Genomic DNA, 21,633 nt, shown 5'->3' with positions numbered 1-21,633 from the left:
AGTGTATGGCTGAGTAACGTCTTATTCAGCTGAAATCATCCACGTTGAAGTGACATGGGACCAAACAGCCTTTGTGGATGATGCTGCACTACTACCTGTCAGAAATCTGTCTCATCTCTTGCCTTGGCATCAAGATTAAGGCTGGAAGAAGTCTGATCTTCACTGGTGCTCAAGTTTATTTTTATTCTGACTAAGTAGAACAGAGAGTAGGAGATAATGTGACAGGATTCCTGAATTGCTCACTCATTAATGCAAAGTGTATGCGAGTAAGAATGGGGTTCCATTACTTGTGAGTGAAAAAATACAACAGTGCAGATAACTGCATTCTAGACACTGTACCAAGGACTACGCTGGTTTCCTCATATGTCAGCAACCAGAAAACTCAGACCCACAGAAAGCTGATGCTGTCTGCCATTTTCAATCAAACATGTTGGTAAATTCTGTTGTACATGAGCTGATTAAAGCACAACAGAAACAGCAGGCTTCAGCTCTTCCTAAGCTTCATCTAAGGAAGCTGAAAACGTCCCCCAGAACTGCGTGGTGGTGCTTCTGTGGTCATCAAGCCCAGACCTCTTTTAGGCATCTGAGGTTCCCCCTAACTTGACTCATCACTTGCCCAGCTCTGGAGGCCATGTCCCCAGTCCCTCACCCTGCCACTTGTTCCTTCCTCCAGCCCAGAGGGACTCAATCCTTCCCCTTGGCAGGGATGGAGCAGAGTACAGCAAGCACCAGACCATGACCTGTCACTTGGCACAAGGCTCACTTCCTCATGTGGTAACAGAGGCAGGAGAAATGTAGGCAAAATATATTATTTATATGCCAATTTAAATTACCAAATATTTAAAATACTATTTAGATACTGGAGAACTGCCTCTCAGCTGCCATCTGAGCATGCAAGGCTTAAGTTTCAGGTAGGAAAAATCCACATGCACTGCTGCTCCTTTTACCTAGGGAGCCAGTTTGAGCATTGATTGGCAGGAAGAAACATCTATCATCCTCCAAACTACAGCTGATCTTCAAATACACTCAAGGTTACATCTGCTTTCCTCTCTGCAGAAAGATCTGCATTAAAAGACCCAAATCATTTCATTAGCTAGCAAGAGAAACCCAACCCTCTCTTTTCCAATCAGTTTTCATTTCAGAGTGAGAAAAATAACCCAGATCTTTTATAGCCCGGTAAAACCAGGACAGTATTGCTTATTCTGGGCTGAGTGGTTTGGTGTCTTCTCCATTCTGTATTAGAATTCTGTATTATCAGCAGGATCTGCAGCTGGAAAATTATAGCAACAACTGACATATGGATGACTGAGTTCCAAGGTCCAGCTCCAAATAAGCTTGAGACACATTTAACAATGATGTTAAATATTCAGACACAATGGGCAGTTCCACCTGAAGAAACTGAGAGACCAAAAAACCCAGCCCTTTCTTAGGTTGAAAAATTTATCATCTGAACACAGTAAGGACCCAACCCCATTTTACAGCAGACTGCCCTCACACATTATTTCAGAGCAGGACTTCTTGCACAATTTACAAAGAAAAATCTTGGGTCATCTAAATCTAGGGAGCCAGGCATAACTCAGGGTGCTAAACAGAGAACTTGTCTCCTTGGGCAATGATAAATGCCTCTTAAAAAATAAGATCTTGCCTGTCTGTTCATTATTAATCCTAATTAGCTTGAGCAGCTGAGATACTTCCTGGAGGTACAGATCCACACATGGATTTCAGAGGGCGTCTATGTGCTTAACAAGGACAGGTGAAGCTTGGCATTACTAACCTGCCTACTAACTACCACTGCATTTCTGGAACCAAAGCAAAAAATTCACACCAGTTTCAGGCTTTCAGCACCTCATGCTGAAGTTGTTTAAATTGTTCTGATGCTTACAAGTGTTACTTGTTAGAAGATTTGCATCTTATCTAACAAAACCACAGAAAAAGTCAACAAAAATACCCATCAAAGAGAGCACAACTTGGTCAACTGTTGCTTTAAAAATAGATACATGTTTAAAATTTTGTGTCTTCTCCACTTCTGCCACTTCCACAATGCAAGTAACACTACAAATGGAAGGGCAGAGTGAAGTATTAAAAAGAAAACTGCATAGTCCGTGGATGTAAGTATTCAGATTTTTCTCTGTAATAATAACCTGAATCATAATAACATAAGCAGTGATAGATATATAAAGAATTGGACTTTTAACGTGATGTTATATTTTTGAGGAGCTCTGAAAACAAGTAGGCAATTAATTATTTACCAGATAACCATAATTATATTTCTGTGCATCAAATTGAAGCCTCTGGAGACTAAGCTTCTTAGGTCACTAGTGAAAATGTTTAGCAATCATGGAAAAGTCTTTGATCCTTGTGCACATCAATCAGAGTGCTCATACACACTACATAACTTTGCAAACCTTAGAGACCCTCACCTCCACTAAGCCAAGGCAGGGCCAGCAGAGCACATGGTCATCTCTGTTACAGTTCCTCAGGCTATCAGTAAGACATTTTTCAAGTTTTTCACCTAACAAATTTTTTCCCAGTTCCTGTGTTTTATAGCCTGATAAATCAGGACTTTCTTTCTAATTGTGTGACAATGCATAACAACATTATAGGAACGGAACATGCTGTGGTTCAACATTAACCAATAGCCAAATGAGAAGTAGGAGGTCCTCATTTGCACCATGCAACATGGCATTTTTCAGATTTTTGTGCCCTACAATCCTTAAGAGCATAGCTACAATTGCACTGACTATGTACAGGGAAAAAAGTTGTAGAGAACCTTCTGTCATTCATGGACTCAAAAGATTTCCATTGTCCTTACCACTACTCCTTTACTTGAAAGTATCTGCTTGCCTTAACTATTCAAGAAGAAAATGTGATTGAACTGTTCAAAAAGCAAATATCTTCAATTTACTGCAAAGAAATGTTCTACCTATTAATCTTAGTGAAGATAAAATGGCAGAATTTAATAATTAAACACTCCTCAACTACAGCCTCACATTTAGAGGTAACCGAGATTCTGTCCACAAAAGATTTCAGGTCAGCACAATCAAGAAATCACAGTAGTCTATGCTAACATGCATGCAAAAAAAGCAATATTTTATAAAACCAACTTTATAAGTCCATCCTCAAGGTATAGGTCTGCATAGAAGGAGTGGTCATCATTGATAATTCTTCCACCTTTAATGAGCAGTCGATCACTCTGGAGGAAAAAAAGGGAAAATGTGCGTTTGTCAAAATAAATAAACATAATACCGTATTTATGATAACAAATATGCTCATATTACAAAGAAAACCATTAATATCAAACACTACACTATATAAAGATAGGTTCATGGGGGTGCACAGGCAGTGGACAGGGTATTTTCATTGACTGTTTAATCCTGACTTTTGGAAGACGAGACCTCATTGTCATCACAGTTCATTTTGCTCAAAGCAGAAATCACTGCACATAGAAACACTTGAAATGCCACTACATCTCCTTTTACCACCTCTCTGCACAAGGGCCAAAAGGGAAAGAGAAGCCCCCAGAAGAAACTGCCCAACACTGTAATGGCCAAGCTGAGCTCACTTGGCACCCCTGGCACCTCTGGAAAAGTAATAAAGCTTTGAGGGGGAGGAACAAGGTCATAAGAGGCTGCTTAGCCCTGCCACATAGAAATTCCTCACCAGGGAAGCTTCTTCAACACCAGCTCAGCAGGAATAACTCCTGCACAGCAGCCCAGGGATGTGGCTCACAGCTCGTGTCTCCTGTACCATGGCACAGACCCAGAGCTGAACACAGAGCTGAACACAGAGCTTCCAGTGGCCATGAAGAGTAATTGTAACCAATTTATGATTTCTGCAGGTCAAAGGCTGTTCATGTATTGGGGGCAATCTGTGCTGAGACTGCCCGTGTAATATCTCCCTCACTCCCTGAATGAGAACAGAAGGCAGCCTCCAAAGTTTGGTTCACCTGAAACGTCATACAAAGAGCCGCCACCTCCAGTATTTTCTAAAGTGCCAGGAAGCAAACTTTTACTTTTCCCCAAGAAGGACTTTTCAAAATATCAAGTCTACAAGAGTTACTGCTCAGAACAATTCTCTGCTTATATTCTTCTCTATTTAAATGGTTACATTCTGTTCTCAAAAGCTATATTTTATAGAAAGCAAATTTTACCAGTGCATATTCCCAAGAACCAGTATTTAAACTCTCTCATTGAAGAAGTCATTCTGGAAATGCCAGCCCCCCACCACCTACCCAAAGCCAGGGAAAGTCCATAACTTGAGTGCTCTTCTGGCTTTAGCCAGGGTAGTTAATCTTCCTCACAGCAACTTGTATGGGGTTGTTTGGATTTGTGCTGGAAACAGTGCTGATAACACAAAGACGTTTTAGCTATTGCTGCCTAGAGCTTACAGAGTGAATGTCTTTTCTTATCACCAGGAAAGAGGCTGGGTAAACACAAGGAATTGGGAGGGGGGATAGCTGAGACAGCTGACCCCAAGTCACCCAAGGGATATTCCATACCATATGGCATCATCAATAGGTGGGTGGTGACCAATTGTATTGTGCACCACTTGTCCTTTTTTGGTTTTATTAATATCTCTTTTTTATTATTATTTTCCTACCAATTGCATGATTATCATTATTATTATGATTATTCTGTTTCCATTATCAAAGTGCTTTCACCTCAACCCACGAGTCTTTTTCACTTTTACCCTTCCAATTCTCTCCCCCATCTGACAGTGGGGTGGGGTGGAGGAGAAATGAGCAAGTGGTTGTGTGAGGCTGAGTTGCTCGCTGGGGTCAAACCATGACAACATAACACTTTTGGAAAGAATTTTGCCAAGCAACTGTGAATGCTGGAAAATTCTTAAAGCAGTCAGAGCCATTTTTTCCCATTCATACATAAAAATAGCCATTTATTATAAATTATTTCCCTGGCTTACCAGAAAAATAACTCAGAATCTCCAGTTTGTCCATGTTTTATACTATTTAAGATTCAATTCCTGCTGTAATTACAGCACGACTCAGACATATAAACTATGAATGTCCTGAGTTCCCAGTTTAGAAAACAAACAAACTGATACAGTCTTAATCAATGAAACCAGGACAATAAAACAAATAAATTTCTAAAAAAAAATTATTAAAAAGTGTTAAGGCAGAGCTAGGAGTGTTACAATGTAATCTTTGTTATACACTGCACATTTACTTTTTAGCTGGTACTTGAACAATTTTGCAGGTTCAAAACCTTTATAGCCCTCTGTATCACTCTAGGAAAAGGCAAAAGGGAGAAATAGACATTTTTAAGGGAGAAAGAAGAGGGAGAAAAGACATTTTAAACACAGTGCCCAACAAAAGAGTATGTACACAGCAGGTTTGAAGCTCTTCTCCACGTGCTGCAGCAGCAACATGACCTTGGGGGGAAACCAAGGCACAGAACTATGATGACATATGTCCCCAGGACCTGCCTCAGACATTGTTACTCTCTCACTGGAGAACGGAGATGAATGCAAGTCCTCCATCTGGAATTTGCCAGAGCAGGCTCCCTGTTTTCCCCCCAGCCTCTCCTGTCACTTGTAATTGCAGCAGGACTTGTGAATCAGCAGCCAGAATAGTAATTTCATCACAGGCTGGCAGTTGCACCTCCTCACTGTGATGATTTACTATGCTGCCTGCTGACCTGCAGGGACCACCATCTTGTAGCTCTTTTTAAGCTCATTCAATTGCCTTCCTAAACGTTAATACTGTCCAATTACAAGAGGCATGAGCTTACTGATACAGGCAGGCAGTGTTCCCAGAGTACTGCATCTGTCACTGCTAAGGAGTCAAAAAATCTGCACCCTCATCAAGAAGTTCTACATTTCATTTCTTTTAAAACATGAGAAGATGCATAATAAGTAGAAACAAATGTCACATGCAAGGAAAATAAAACAGACTAAAAGCTGAAGCTCAGCTCCAGAAAAATAACTGTAGACATAAGGATGTTATATGGTTTTACATATAGATATACATATATGTAAGTAACAAAATTAGGGATTGGAATAAGCTAATCTAAAAAAGATACAAATGCAGTCTTAAGAAAGAACTCGATTATGGAGCCAGCCATTAAATTACACCTCAGTCTGTAAAGGATTACTGAACATTCAGCTACAAAGTCTTGCCTTGTTCAGAATTTTGGAGGGTGTGAGAAATTCTGGTACAGAATAAAACTTGCACTTCGTGGAGACTTTCAAAATTTTAATTCTTTACACCTAAGAAGAAAATACAAACAATTCAGAATTGTTGGAAGAGCAATCCTGCACCTGAGGCTAAGGTTCCCCAGCTGGATTACAGAAGTCATGGAAGACTAGGCTGCCAAAAAACCACACAGCCTGTGGCAGATTGCCAAACCACTGGGGACATTGCCGTGGAGCCTTGCCCATCTTTCATCAGAATCTGAGAGATGTGGAAACTTCTCTAACATGCTTCCATTCCAGCATATCAGCAAATTCAGAAGAAGAGTTTTGTTGAAACATCTCCCAACCAGCTCGATCTGTCAAATGTAGGACACAGTACAGATTGCTGCAAAGCAGAACACCTTGAGACAGATGGTGTCAGTGGGCACCAGCAGCCCAGGTTGGGTTTGGGTGCCCTGTGGACACCTCAGTAACACATTGTGCCCAAGAAAACCAGCACTGTCTCAAACACCCTGCTCCAGACCAGGGCTGGCTTGTCCTTAGCCAAAGCAGCAGCACCTGTATGCACAGATCACAGAGATGTGCTTCCATGAGTAGGCTGGAAAAATCACACAAAAATAAATTACTAGAAAGGAGGCACAGATTAATATTGACAAGCAATTTGTTGTATTCTTCATGAAACAAAATTCCATACAAATGGTTGGTCCACATGGAGTATTCATTCCCTGCTACAGCCTAAGCACAGGCTTCAGGGACAGCCACTGGAGCCTCCACTGGTTTAGGTCACTGGTCCTTTCTGCAGTGAAATCCTGGACAGAAATCTGACACACAGGCTCTGTGAAGTGGGTTAGCCTCCTTGGCCATGCAGAAGGCTGTGCATGACCAGGGGACATTCATTATTTACCACGGCCATGATGTCAGGGAGACTGCTTGCAATTATCTTACCAAGTGACAAATGTCCAGGTGAACTAGGGACCAGAGTCCTTTTGTCCCTGTTGCAGGCTGGAGGAGAGACACACTCTGCAGTGCCCTGGGGAAAGCAGCAAATGAAGGGAGGAGTGACCTGAAGTTCCTGCACTAATCCTGGCTGTGCTGGCCTTTATTTCTCCTTCCCAGCTGTAATCTCCATGAGGAACAACACTCAGCTCCCAGAGGTACACTCAGCCAGCCGCTGACCCTCAGGTGCTCTCACAATGCAAACAGCAATGGGCTCATCACTCAGCTCAGGAGGTGACAATACTGTCAGCCTTTCTAGGGTGGCTGCCACTTTCCTATTCAGCTGACAGGTGTCTCAGGCAGGGGTGTCCTGTCTGCTGAGCTCCAAGGGTTTCATTCAAGCCTTTCCTGGCACAAGCTGCCAGCCCACCTCTTCCCAGGGCAAGCCAAAAGAAGCTGCCAGGACCCTCTCCTCCCTCCAGGCTGCCAAGGACAGACAGTAAGAACATGGCAAAACAGAGAGGGAGTATTACATTGAACAGTTCATGAGATGCCAAGATGCAAGGGATAAAACCCCAGCTCTCATTGACACAGAGAAATGCAGAAAGCACACTGTAAATCCATGCTTTGCAGTCACTGCAGGGTGTGAGAGCCAAGGTGTTTCTTCTCCACCCATCGCTATTGCAATGATGCAGCTGCACTGCTGCAGTGCTGTTTGCCTCTGAGCTCTGTGCCTGGCCATGACACAGCATCAGCTCAGCCACGATGCCTATCTGCCGTCTCCCCTGCAGCTCCATTTTAGCGGCGCTTGGCACCGCCCGGCCCAGCCCACTGCCGAGTGCGATACAGCCATTCCCGCTACTCCCGGCCCTTCGCCTCCAAACCCTGCACACCGCTGCCCTGGGCATCCTTCCCTAACCGCAGTCTAGCTTCTCCTGCTTAACCTGGCAGCAAAGCTGCAGAGCTTAGTCTGTGACATGACAGCAATTTTCACGGCAGCAGAAGGAGATGCCACAAACTCGGCTCGTTTGCTGCAGGAGGAGGGGCTGGCTGCTCAGACTGGCGGCGGCGGCTGTCGCTCCCTCACAACTATTGTTTCCACTACAGCGAGAGCAACACGAAACATCTGTAAGCTGGTGACTGGCACACTTTGTACGAACTGCCTGTTTTTCTGGGCTTCGAATCAGCTTGGCTCAGGTCTTGTGAAGCGTGTCCACATTTTCATGCACACCAATGGCAGAAGGCCAGCAGAGAGAAGCAGCATCTATCTGAACCAACCTTCAGAACCACGAGCCTGAGCCCTGCCATGGTCCCCAGTCCTGCACAGGGCTCCATGCAAATACAAACGAAACCAAATTCCCTCGGGTGGAAAATCGCTTTGCTCTGGATTATTCGAAATCGCAAACCAAATGTTAGAGCAAGAACAGTCGCAAAGAAATTTAAAATTAGCCTCTTCCCATTCACCCACTTCCCTCAGCGCCAGAGGTATCTAAAAATACACAACAAAATTCAAATAGCTTTTAGACATGCAGTTCTCAAATCTGCTTCTTGGGACTACTAAAATACAGTAACAGAAAAAAATAAAACTGCCATAAGATTTACTAAACATTATTTCAAATTGGTGCAGTGTGTCAAAATACAATGCAGCACAAGTTACAGAAATCACACACTCCTCTACAGCATCGACACCTATGCACTGCACCTGCAGGAACCTTTGAGAGGAAACCACACTTCTGTGATACAAGATGAAGTTAAAAAAAAAAAAAAAAAAAAAAAAAAAAAAAGACACTATGTATTCCAGCCATACAAAAAGATTCCAAGAAATACTAAGAATAGTGTTTTCATCATTTTCATCAAATAGCAGCACCTGTCCAGACTGCAATTCCAATATATGCTATTACATTTTTGCTTTTCTTCCACAAAGGGAACATCTTTCTATTACATCTTCATATCTAAATCAAGTAAATTATGTATTTTTAACTTTTATAGTTTGCTTTACCATTAACATACAATTAACTTCAGATAACATATCCAGCATGTAGATCTAAGTGCTGTGCTGCTTAACTCTTGGTTTGGACCTTTGTAATTGCTGCATTGCAGCTTTTGCCAACCAAAAAAGTCTTTGCAACACTCAAACCCAGATTTTCCATGCCTAGAGGATGAGGAAACACTCAACAGTGATTTCACCCTCTGTATAATTTTAAGGACTTAGTAGAATATAACATTGTCCTTACAGCTCCAAATCAACAATGACTGTTTTCTTTACAACCTAGATTAGTCAAGAGCCCTGAAGATGACTAAGGATGTTATGCTAAATAGCCTTTTGAAAACAGTTTACACTCTAAATCCACCTGCATTTCGGCTCTTATTCTATAAAGGCATGTGGTTTAAAAGACATCAGATCAAATACAATAGACATAAAAAGGCATTAAGCTATGTTATCACACTTCCAGCCGAGATACTACTTTTTTAGCATTTGAGAGGCAGAATTCTTTGTTACTAAGGTTTTAAAAAGTCTACTGAGAGTTACAAAAGACACATATTCAATTTAGAGGGAAGCACAAGAAAGACACTGATATTTGTGTTCTCATTGATTATCTAAATCTCCACAAAAAGACTATTTTCAAGGAGGCCATTTCTCAAAGGCTGAAGACCCACTGGCAAACAGTGGAAGGAGACACTCAGAGCTCCTCTATGCTTCCATGCATTCCTCCTTGCAGACTTATTTTCCACAATATACAAGAGATTTTCCTTTTTTTTGTGTGTGTGTGTGGATATATTTGATTGTCTTTTGTCAGAGCTGGTCAGATTCAGACCCAGCTGTGATACAACACAGTTCAATTACCTCACTTTTAGTAAAGTACTTACAAATAAGGAACGTTTTTAAACTTAATGGCAAAAGAACAAAGATATCCTTCCCAGGAGGAATGTTTGCTTAAAATCATTTCATAAGGATCAAAGAGCTGTAAATGGGATTTCATGAAGTACTGTCTGCTTATAGAAGATCTGCTTTTAATCAGTGGTATCCCTCCTTTTAAATTTCACATCTAGATTACCCTCCATAGGAAGTGGCTTTTAGCTAGGCTGAACCCTGAATCAACTCTGGGAATTCCATATAAAACACTCCATCCTGGAGGCATCATTTCCAAGAGGCCACTAATGGAGAATCCTGCTTTTAAGGTTCTTGTCTTAACAGATGCACCCTACTATATGGCAATTAATTTAGGAAGGATTATGCTGATGTAGTAATGCTGCATCTTGGTCCATAGCCAACGTATTCATTAATCTTTATTCATTTAAAAGATCTGATGTTCTTTTGTTTCCCCTTTCGAGACCTGTCTTCCTATTCAGCTGGCAGTGTCATTGCTTAATCACCCACTCTAAAGGGGCTACTCCTACAGCTAACCAACTCCATGGGGATTTCTTCACTGTAAATGTCATCTTTGGTTTGCTTTTAGAAGGGAGCACAACAAACATCTTATTGATGACAATATTCATTGGCATCAGCAGGGGTTTCAGCTAAGTAGGGGCTGGAGGGTTGAAACCATTGTACCGTATGTTGCTATACCCATCCCTTGGGTTAAACACAGGTTATGTCAATTAAAGGGGATCTCAAAATCCCAGCAAGCCATTCACAGGAAAGCTTAAACTTGGGAAGAAAATAACAGTCATTTACAGCATGGCTGACTGCTCTGGGACATTGAACCGAAGATGTGTGTTATTTAAGTTCTAATCAGAAACCTGCATCAGGTTACTGGGACATATCTGACTTGGCACCAATCAGAGTCAAAATCCAACTAAGACCATATGGAATCCCTTCTCTGACAGAGCAGGTGGATGCAGGGAAACAGAATAGTAGAAAATGCCTTTAAGATCATGTTAGCAATGATAATTCATGATCAGCTAAATGCAGTTAATACCATGTGCATTGTTTACATTGCAGACATTTTTTGCTGTCATATTGCATCACATATCTACTTTTTTCTGCCAATGAGAGAAAGTTGTGATGCTTGCTGCCTCACCTCACATGGTATCAGCCCTGGTTCCCCTTCCACAGCCTCTTCACTGTGAGCACTGCCTACTCCTCTAGCCAGCCTCATGCACCTACCTGGGTCCTCGCTATTACACACAGGAGATTTTACACTCACTCTAGACTCCACTGAAGTAGGCAGGAACATTTATTATTCATAAACAACAGCTCACACCTTAAAACTCATCGGGACATGCACTACAGATGAAAACTTTAGTCTTGTGAGAAGCAAACACTCCCAAACAATCTCTGCTTCAGGGGACAAGGCCACCATCTGTACACATAGCAAGATTCGAAAACTGCAAATTATTATTTTTGCTCATCTCTATTCCTTCTTTCTCACCCATACAAAAATATTTTTTGTATTTATGAGAAAGAAGGAATATTTTGTATCTCTCAAATGTACAAAATCCAAGTTTATCTCAATTAACTCCCAAGTGCTTCACAAGCCAGTGGCCTCTGATGGCTCCTTCCAAGGAAAATGGAAGTTTCATGTTTTTACCACTCAAATAATTCCTGATTCTGAAAGAAATGGCAGCAAGGCAGACAACAGATCCTGATCTCTCATCAGAAAAGTGGTTCATTGGCAGTGTTTCCTCTCAGCACCTGCAAGAAGATTCAAACCAGCACCTCACTGCATCAGATGTCTTCCCAGACAACTACTGTCCCCTTTCCAAACCTGCCCAGCTTCCAGCAAAGCACAGCTCAGTTCTCTGTGGTGGCACTAGCTATGATGCTGAAAACACTGATGCCCTGCTGAGGGCACTGAGTGATGAACTTGCTGTGGCAGTTAAAGGAATCACTGCCCCAAACCCTTCCTTCTGTCCTTCTGCCAAAGGTTTCAATCTCCATAGAAATGTCCCCAGAAGGACCCACTCTGAATGTAATTTAAGTCACCATATGGAACTGACAGATGGAAAAGTGGCCACTTTTTCTCCTATAGAAGAAAGAAAGGAAAAAATGTGTCACAGAATAATGGAAATGGTGGTTGGAAGTCCAAAAACTTATACTGAAGCAGCTAAAGCATCTCCAGAGCTACCAGGCTAAAGTTTAGTCCACTACACAATGTGAATTCACGTATGTTCACTGACAGATGAGTAAACTGAGAGGGGACAAGTCTGTTAAACAGACACACATGGGAACATGTTATTTTGAGGATTAAGCAAATGTTCAAGACTAAGAAGGTATCCAGTAGTCCCAAGCCTTGGTGTTTTAAAACAGGACAAAATGCGCTGTCTAAATCAGGCAGATTCTTGCACCAAGAGCAGAAGGGTAACGTGAGGCAGGCTTCCCAAGCCCAGCACTCAGTAGGCTTTTCAAACACTTCTGGCAAGTGACAGAGCAATTTGAGGGTAGCTTCATACACTGTGTTAAACAAAGGTGGATCTATTCTGTATCTCCCCTGACTAAACATAGTCAGGGGAGATACAGAATAGATCCAAACCTAGACAAGGACTTTGGTCCACCACTCCAGGTACCCACCATGTCCTGTAGGATATGTCCTCCCTGGCATCCAAGATTAATTGGCTGGCAGCTCTCACACTGCTCTTGTCTCACACCAGAACACCACACATTACCCCAGCACTTTGCTCAGACCAAACAGAAAGTTTTCATCCTGAACCAGTGTGTCACACAGGAGAAATCCAGATGAATGTATTTTTTCTCTCTCAAAGTATTCTGCCATCTTCATCTGAAGCCTACTTGCTTCTCATCTCTCTTCATACCAACTCTTAGGGTAACAAGTAAAATTATTCTCTGTGCCCACTCCTCTGAATTTCTTCAGTCTCTCCATTTTTCTGCATCTGTTTTTGGTTTTTTTTCTCATGTTGTGCCAGATCTTCTCCTTTCTTGTTAGGCTCAGTAGTGAGATCCTTCCTCTGTAACACCACATTTATGCTCTCTGCCTCCCTGTGCCTTACAGTCTGTCACCTCAGGACCAGCAGCGCCTTTCCCCACACATATGCCAACCCTTGGACCATACCCAGAAAGATTATTCCCTTTTTTTTCCCAAGGGATTCAGGCACCATTTTCCTCTCCCAAATGCCTCCTTGCATTTGCTTTGGTGACTAGCTATTCTGCCTTTGCTCAGTAGAATTGTGTTCACACCTCCCCTTCACTGAGCTCACACAGATGATGTTTTAATGGGTGCAGTTGCTGCTGGAACAAACAGGTCCTGTCACAGGCATTTAACATGCCACATGCCTTTTTTAAACCCTGCTACAATTCTGAGTTCATCTAAGCTCAGGCCTTGCTTGAAAACTGCCAACCACTACCAAAACACAGAAGCCAAAATAATTTGTACCACGTATTTCCATGTCATCATTCCATTGATTCCCTGTAACATACTGCACTAGAGGAATATAATAGTGATGTTAAAAGCAATGGGCTGGGGGGTATATCCTGGAAAATCTGGTCTGCATGAGAACATCCTGCACCACTGAAGCACAAAAGATTGCCACCTCATGCAGAAAAACACCTCGGCAATGGATGTGGTGGCTGTCCATACTACAAAGGCTGAGAGAAGTGCTCCTGCACTCTTGGCCTCCCTTACATTATGCACACCCTGCTCTATCCCCAGCTAACATTCCTGAACCACCTGCCAAGGAGTTCAATACAGTGCAGAAGACATGACTGAAATGCTTACACTTACTGGTTTAATGCATTTCTACTATACATCCCCACACTGGTCTGGTGCTTCAAACACAGAGGTCCTTCCTCTCCCACAGCAGTTACACAAAAGAGCCGAGTTTCTCTAGTCTGACTCACAACTGAATGGCACCTTACACTGGTGCAGTGATGGTGCTCCACTAACAGCAAGCCTGGATGCTGCATGGGATGCATAACAGGCAGCAGGACAGCCATAAATGAGATAAAATGCAAGAATCAAGAATTTTCACAAGCTGAAATGGAAAGGGAAAAAAAGGCAGATGAAACAAAAAACCCCATGTGCAGATCAGTAAATGAGAGCAAGGAAATGCTCAGTGCCAAAGAGGGCTGTGTGCAACAGTGTCTTTGCCATGAGCAGTGGGAGAAGGGAAAGCAGGAATAAAGCTGCTTTGGGGAGAAGAGGTGCAGCGGCTATCAGTCAGGCTCTGCTGGAGTCAGGAGGTGAGGCACAGTCAGACTAAGCACAAGGAAGAAGTTATGCCCACATGCACCAAGAGCAAGAGCCCAGACAGGATACCACAGGGTTGTCCTCCCAAGAGTGGTATCTGCTTCCACACCCATCAAAGGTGAAACCAGCTGCTGCATCCTCCTTCACAGTTCCTGAGGCTGCAGAGCTGATCCCAAGGGGAAGTTTTGTCCAGGTACTGACTGCTGACTGCAGTGCCTGTGGCTGGATGCTGCTGCTGGGTGTTGTTCTTGTGGGCTCAGGACAGCATACAAAGAACATAGGCTTGGTACTGGAAAATCCACAGCCAAGTATCAGCACCCAGGACACTGTCAGAAATTATTTTCTCACTTCTCCAACAAATCCAGGAGCTGGTGTAGCTCCAAAAAGCAGGAGTGTGACTGGGGGGAAATGTTAAGAACAGTAACAAATGACATATTTATATTATTTCATCATCACTGTTGTTGTACACTTCTACAGACATTTCCTTAGAGCCCAGAAAACTTGAAGCTTAGTGACCAGATGAAATATCTACTTTACCACACTGGTATGGGGCTTCAGAAGATGCACACAGATAGATCCGGTGGGTTCTTGTGGGACAGGCAGTGTGTACAAGGTCTGACACAAAGTGCCTGATTTGCTTTTGCTGGAGAAGAAGGGCCAGAAGTGTAAAAAAAAACCCAAACCAGTTCAGCTCTTACGCCTGCCAACTTCACTAATGTTAATTTATGCCTTTGATTTGGTCACAAAATTCAACAGTAATGTTAATGAATATTCATTTATAGAAGCTTCAGTACTTCCCATTTCAAAGAGCAAAGGCTGAGGTTTGGGCTTTCTTTTCACAGCAATCCTCTCCCCAGCACAGAGAAGAAATTTTGTGAGAAACGATGAAACTAAAATGAACTGTTGATTCTAAGGCAAAGACTTGCAAGTGTTCCAGTTTCTCATTCTACTCCAAACTGGAGAGCAAAGAACTAGCTATGGGTGGGACCCTGTCATACTCTAGTTTCAAATGAAGACTGAACCATGCACAAAGCACCTGACACTCACCCAGAGGGTAACCCGGGCCTCTCCCAACCCAGACATGCCCTGAGAAACTGTAAGTCACACAGGACATTGAGGAACAAGGCAAGAGGAGCCATCACCCAAAAAGCCACTGCAGCACCCAGGTAGCCACTGCAGCACCTCAGCCTTGGCCACCAGGCACTGCTGCCTGTTGATAGTGGAAACCTGCATTAATGCAGCACTTTGGTATCATAAAACTCAGCTTTTAGAAGGAGATTGTTCCCCTCCTGATCAAATATTTTGACCGAACGATGCCTTTATTGTACATGGAGAAAACCGCGAGAAGCTTTGTCACAGTGTCTCCACTAACGCCGTTCAGCACAGGGTTTGCTCAGGAAGGTGCCACACCCACCAGGCAGCCCGCTCCTTCAGCCACCGAAACCTGCCCCGCGTCGCACCGCGCCAGCTTTCCAGGGAAAGCTCCACGAACCCAAACAATCTTGGAGCTCACCCCGCTTATCTCTGCCCGGTGACACAGCAGCAGTGACCCCATCATTCACCGATCCAGTCCCCCAAGAGGGAAGCAACTACCTGGAGACCAATACGGGTGCTGGGGAAAACCTCTACCGTGTGAGCAAGCTCCGGGTGCGATTTTCCCCATCACACCTCTATCCGCCAGCCCTGCCTGTTCTTTAATCCCAGCCCTTATATCCCTAGGTCGTGTTATTAAGGGAAAGCATATACTGTATCAAAGGACCCAAGTCCTTTCTTTCCGGCAAGGAAAGCACACCCTATTGTAGCTCTGGTCGGCTACAAAGCATCTAGCGGGAGACAGGCACCGATAGAAGAGGATGGTTATGATGAACTCTTTGACTTCTGATTCCCACCACGCCTGATGTATTAATAGCGCGCAGAGGTGTTGGTGCTGGCATCATGGCGCTCTTTGCTTTTCCACGCTTCCCCCGACGCCCACGCTCGCCCACCTTCCATCTCTCCGCAGCCTGAGCCTCCCCCCGGCCCACCGCCCCTGCCCCGCCGAGGCTGCGCTGCCCCTGCCCGCTGCGGGGGGCGGTGGCAGGGGCACGTCGTGCTGCGGTGGTCCCCTCCCTCTTTTGTTCTGCCTCGCCCGGCGGCCGAGCCTCCCCGGGCCCGGCTCCTCGGGAGGGCGGTACCCCCGGCCCCGGCAGCGCCGGGACGAGCCCCCCGCCGACCCTCCCTCCCCTCCCGCCCCGGGCTGGAGCGAGCACACCGCGCTGAGCCCCGGCAGGGCGGCAGGCGAGCAAGGGGAGGCAGAATAGAATAATAATAATAATAAATAAAAATACAGCAATGAAATGTTAAAATAAAATGAAATGAAACCAGTCCTCGCCCAGCGCTCCAGCGGGAGGAGGACGGGCGGCGGCGCCCGCACCCCGCCGGTCCGGGGAGCCCCAGCCCCGCAGCCCGGGGGCTGCCCGCGGCCCCGGGCACTGCGCGGCCGCTCCCGCCGCACGCCCTTCCCCGCCCCGCGAACAAAGGAGCGCGGGCAGCGCTCGCTGCGCCCGGGGCCGCTTACCGTAATGTGGGGGATGCTCTTCTTGCCCTGGTAAGACATGTCGGCTCTCCCTAGCGCCGGGAGCACGCAACGAACCCGAGGAGCGAGCCGAGCCCAGCGGAACAACACCGGCGGTGCTGAGACGAATAATAATGCGAAGCCCGGTCGGGTGATGGGGCGGGGCGGGGGCGACCCGGTAGAGCGGTGGAATGGGGGCCAAGTTCCGTCGCCCAGAGGAAGGGGAGCCCGGCAAACCCGGCACCTTTTTTTTTCCGGCTGCAATCAAACAGGGACGCGGCTCCCGGGGGGGTCGGCGAGCGCTGCCTCTGCCGGCGGCAGCAGCGCCCTCCCGGCTGCAGGTCGGAGCAGGATTCGCTCAGCGCAACCCAGGAAGCGTTTCCTTGCCTCCTGTCCCCCACCCCTCCGCCTAGCCCCCCTTCACAGCCCATCAATCCAGCCGGAGCCTCCCTCCCTCCCGCACCAGCGCTGGGAAACGCCGCCCCGCCAGCTCCGCCGCCGCCCCGCTCGAACGCTGAGGTCACCGGCAGGATCCCACGCGTGGGCTGCCGCAGGGTGGGGACGGGGGATATAATCCCCGGCTGTGGGTCCTGCTGTGCTGCTCATGGCAATGGCACTGCCTGCCTCATCCCCACGGCATGAAGCCTGATGGCAGTGCTCTGCGCTGTCCTAATGGCTCTGTTCCCATAGCACTGACCCTGATGGCAACTGCCCTGCGCTGTCCCCAAACCACTGATCCTGTTGGCATTGCCTTGCACTGCCCCTGATGCCGCTGCCTGCTCTATCCCTGATGGCACTGATCCAGATGGCACTGCTTGCTCCGTCCTCACCAACACCTCTGACCCCAACAGCACTGTCCTTCTCTGCCCTCCTTGTCACTGCCCCATTATCACACACCTGCTCTGTCCTGTGCCCGTGGAGGTCCTGGGGGTTAACACAACCAGGCCAAGCCAGGTAGATGCTTATCAGCAGCTGCTGGAGAGGTAAAGCAGCTAGTTGAAACCCTTCTGTCTTTTCTCTGTCTCACAGAATGCCTCCCTCCACCCATGGTGCTTGAGGGTAAAAGGCACTGCAAAGCTATGCCCAAGTTAATCCCCCCAAGGACATGCACTCTGGGGCTCTGAGCACACTCACCCCTGTCATACACACATAGATACAAGACATCAAGCACCCAGGCCACATCCCTGACACATCTTTCCAGAAATCATTGTTTGAAGCTTGTAAAAAACCCTGGATGCCACTGCACAGGGGTCACATGCACCTATCTGCTGCTTACACTGCACCTTCCTAAACCAGTGGCCAAATCTTGCCTGCTTTGCCTGTGCTCTACCTTATCCTCACTTCACTTTGGTCACCTTTGCAAGTACAGTGGGATCTAGAGAGGCAGTGTGCAGTGTGTCCTCACTACCCTAAGTCCCAGGCTGAACTAGGAAGTAGCGAAAATGGGGAGTCAGCACCATGGATGTGCTAGAAGATAGAGCATGCTGTGTCCTCCCACTGCCCCAGAGTCCTGATAGAAAAATCTCAGGAGTTCCAGCAAGCTAGAAAAGACAAAACTGCACCGTAGTTAGCAGCCTCTGAAGGCACCCCTGGGGTTGTTGCAGAGAAAACAGCAGCATCCCAAGCATAGTGTCCCACCAAGCCTTGCCTGCTCACTCCAGTGCCCCACCACAGCAGACACCCACTGGGCTGCATGGGAGGCCATGTGGCACCTGCACGAAATCCCCAGGCCAGAGCAAACCAGCATCCCATTCATGCTCAAACTGAAACCGGGGTGAATAGAGTGGAAACTCTCAGTTCAGCCTGCGGAAGGAGCAGAGTGCGGACAAGCCACAGAGGCTCCAGGCTGGGTGCTAAGGAACAGGGTGTATCCATGCAGAGCATCACTGCAAGGCCGCATTTTTTCTAAGGGGTAATCAATGACAGCCCGGGATCCCATGAGAGCCAGCCCCCCGGGTCTGCCTGCAGCCTGCATGCCACCGACAGGGCTAAGATGGAGATATACAGAGATATACAGCCGTCAGGGGCCGGCCAGCCCACCGGCTCACTTCTTCCTCGAGCCTAAAATATGAGTCCAGGCGGCAGACCCAGGGAAGGCGATCCCGGGGCAGAGGTTTCGGCCGATCCTCCTGCCTTCCGCGCTCCCTGCCGGAGAGACAATGCAGGCGCAGAGGGAGCCGGGGGGAGCAGGGGCAGAGGCAAGGCGGGGGGTCGGGGCAGATCCTGGGGCTGCGCCTGGGACAGGCTCCGCGGAGTTTCCCCGGCGAGCTCGGGAGTGCAGCGGCCCCAGCTTTGTTCCGGGAGGCGGCCGGGAGGCGCTGAGGGACCCGAGCTGCCCTCCAGGCCCCCGGCACGGGCAGGAAAAGAAACGGAGAAAACTCATCGCCATCACTTACAAAGGAAAACGTTTTCTGGGGTCTCCCCTCCCGCCCCCGCTAACCTCTGCTAAGTGAGGTAGTTCAGGGGCCAGCCGGGCTCTTTCCAGAGCATCGGCGTGCCCGGGAGGAGGGGGCCGCGCCTCCCCGACCTGCCGTGCCGAAACTCCCCCGCGAAGGCGGCCCCCAGCCCCCTGCGCGGGCGAGAGGGCTCTGCGGCACGGCACAGCTCGGCTCGGCACGGCAATCTCGGCTCGACTCGGCACGGCACAGCAATCTCGGCTCGGCTCGGCACGGCAATCTCGGCTCGACTCGCCCAGCGAACGGGGGCGGCGGCTCCCTCCACCCCCGCCCGGGCCCCGCTCACCTGTCCATTGTCCTGGCCCTGCAGCAGCTCCTTTCCCATGGGGTATTTGATCTCCACGCCCGGGGTCTTGTCCTCCCGGTCTCCCGGGGAGCTGATGACGGAGCCGGAGATCTCGCTGATGTCGCTGGCGGTCTCGCTGTAGTTGTCCCCTCCGTCCAGCATGTCGTGCCGGCTGCCGCTCCGCGGGGTCCGGGACCCCTTCTTCCCCACGCTGTAGGCGTCGAAGTCGATGGTTTTGTTCTCATAGGCCCCCTCCACAGAGGCGAACATCCCACCGTATTTCTGTCGCGGTGTCTGGGCTGTCGTGCCCGGCCTAGCTAGATACACAGGCAGGTCATCTTCTTTATTCCAGTTCCTCTTTCTATCGGCCATTCTCGCTGTCCGGATCTCTCTCTCTCTATCTCTCTCCCTGCCTCCCACTTCTCTGCACCTTCCACTACCGGGATAGGCTGTTAGTGACCATAAAAATGAATGGATGGATGCAGCAGTGGCGGAGCTGGGTTGGCTGGTGGGATCTTTCCCTTAGGGAACTGCAAACGTTAACCTCCCTCCCCCCACCCCCCCCCCCAAAAAAACAAAACAAAAAAAAAAAAAAAAAAAAAGAAAAATAAGAGAGAGAGAAAGAAAGAAAAGGAGAGAAATAAATCCGAGCGGGATTTAAAAATAGCCGTGTTAGTAAAGAGCACGTGAAAATAAAGTACAAAGAGCGGAGCGGAGAGGGTGGCAGAGGCAGGTGATTGGAAAGCCCCTGACGAATGGGAAGAGCAGCAGCGATTCCCCGAGCAGGGACCGCAGTGCACAGCTCCCCCGGTATAGAATGATCCGGGGGGCGGGAGGCAGGGGGAGGAGGCAGGGAGGGAGCCCGCCGCATGCACACACGGCCGGTGCCAAAGGGGTCCTGCCCTGCGGGCGGGCGCCGGTCACCCGCAGCTGCGCGGCTTCGGGGCTGCAATAAAAGGGAGACGAAAAGAAAAAGAGAAAAAAGAGAGAAAAGCTCCGAACCTCCCCAGCCCCCGCGGGCGAGCCGGAGGGAGTTTCTCCCACTTTGCTCACTCACACTGCCCCCGCCCCCCTCGGCGGGAGAGGCTGCGGCGGTGCCCGGGCGGGGCGGGGGGCGCGGCCGCGGCAGCCCCCGGTACGGGCGGGGGCCGGGCCAGCGCCGCTCGGGGTCGGGCTGCGGCCGCAGGGGGAGCGGCGGGGAGAAGAGCGAGGGGCGGCCGGAGTGTGGGAGGAAGCAGAACCAGCCCCAGGCTCCGGGCAGGGGGGCCGCCGCCGCCGCAGCAGCTGGTGCCCGCGGGGGTGGTGGCGGCTCTGCTCCGCCCCGCCGCCCCCGGCTGCCGCTCCCCCGCCGCGGCGCGGACAGGGCGCCCGACCCCTCCGCAGGCCGCGGGGCCGGGGGGCTGCGGGCGGGGGGCTGCGGGCGGCGGGGCCCGGCCCTGACACGGAAGTGATCGCGCCGAGCGCTGCCTGAGCCGCCGGGCACCGGGTGTGCGGCCGCCGAGTGTCCGCCGGGCCCCGCCGAGGGCGGGCAGCCGGCACTGTCCCCGCCGAGCCCCGCGGAGCGCCGCCCGGAGCTGTCCTTCAGCACCCCGGGAGGCTCCCGGGCCGGCGTGGTGCTTGCCTGACTCGGCCTCGGCAGAAAGAGACGAGCCAGGGAGGGCTTCGTTTCACTGGGAGGGATCCAAGGTCCCAAAAACAAGGGCAAGAGGAGTGGAGAGTGTGCTCCCCTTTGCTCTCTGTACAGCCCGCTTCAGAAAGTCCATCTTTACAGCCCTGCCTTACAATCATCCAGAGATTTGGTGCCTGAGATCATCCATCAAATTACTCACAAGTCCTTGGACACTCCTCTCCTGCACATACAGCCAGTCTCTGGCAATTGTCACAGGCTTTGACTACGCCAGTAGTTACATAAGGGACATTTTCTGTTGCTCTGAAATAATATAGTGTAACAAACTGGTCTGGGATTAATTACGTGACTAAGCAAATTTGAAGCAGTGGATCAATCACCAGGCCTGTTTACTGCTCATGTACAATGTGCTGTTTGAATACAAGCCCAGCCACTCTGCACTGTTGTCTTTGGTCCACGGGCATACCTGGTGGTCCCAG

The 21,633-nt window shown here is 48.3% G+C and overlaps 1 protein-coding gene across 3 annotated transcripts in view; it reads right to left on the bottom strand.

Annotated features, from left to right (window-relative positions):
- The window catches only part of CRMP1 (collapsin response mediator protein 1), a 49,422-nt gene extending 29,151 nt beyond the window's left edge, over positions 1-20,271 (bottom strand). The window contains exons 1-3 of one of the 3 annotated variants that reach the window (XM_066317244.1): positions 16,789-17,115; positions 4,232-4,343; positions 3,105-3,193 (exon numbers count right to left, since the gene is read on the bottom strand). In XM_066317244.1, coding sequence (XP_066173341.1) covers positions 3,105-3,193; positions 4,232-4,252 — 110 coding nt within the window. In that variant the 5' untranslated portion in view covers positions 4,253-4,343; positions 16,789-17,115. Of the gene's footprint in view, positions 1-3,104; positions 3,194-4,231; positions 4,344-16,788; positions 17,116-19,527 lie in introns of those variants that run through there. The other 2 variants (XM_066317242.1, XM_066317243.1) reach the window with 2 other exon arrangements.
- Between the last annotated feature and the right edge of the window lie 1,362 nt (positions 20,272-21,633).

Source organism: Sylvia atricapilla, chromosome 4, assembly GCF_009819655.1.
Source record: "Sylvia atricapilla isolate bSylAtr1 chromosome 4, bSylAtr1.pri, whole genome shotgun sequence".
NCBI lineage: Eukaryota > Metazoa > Chordata > Aves > Passeriformes > Sylviidae > Sylvia > Sylvia atricapilla.
Note: the sequence above shows the minus strand (reverse complement) of the source record. Positions and strands in the feature narration are given on the sequence as shown.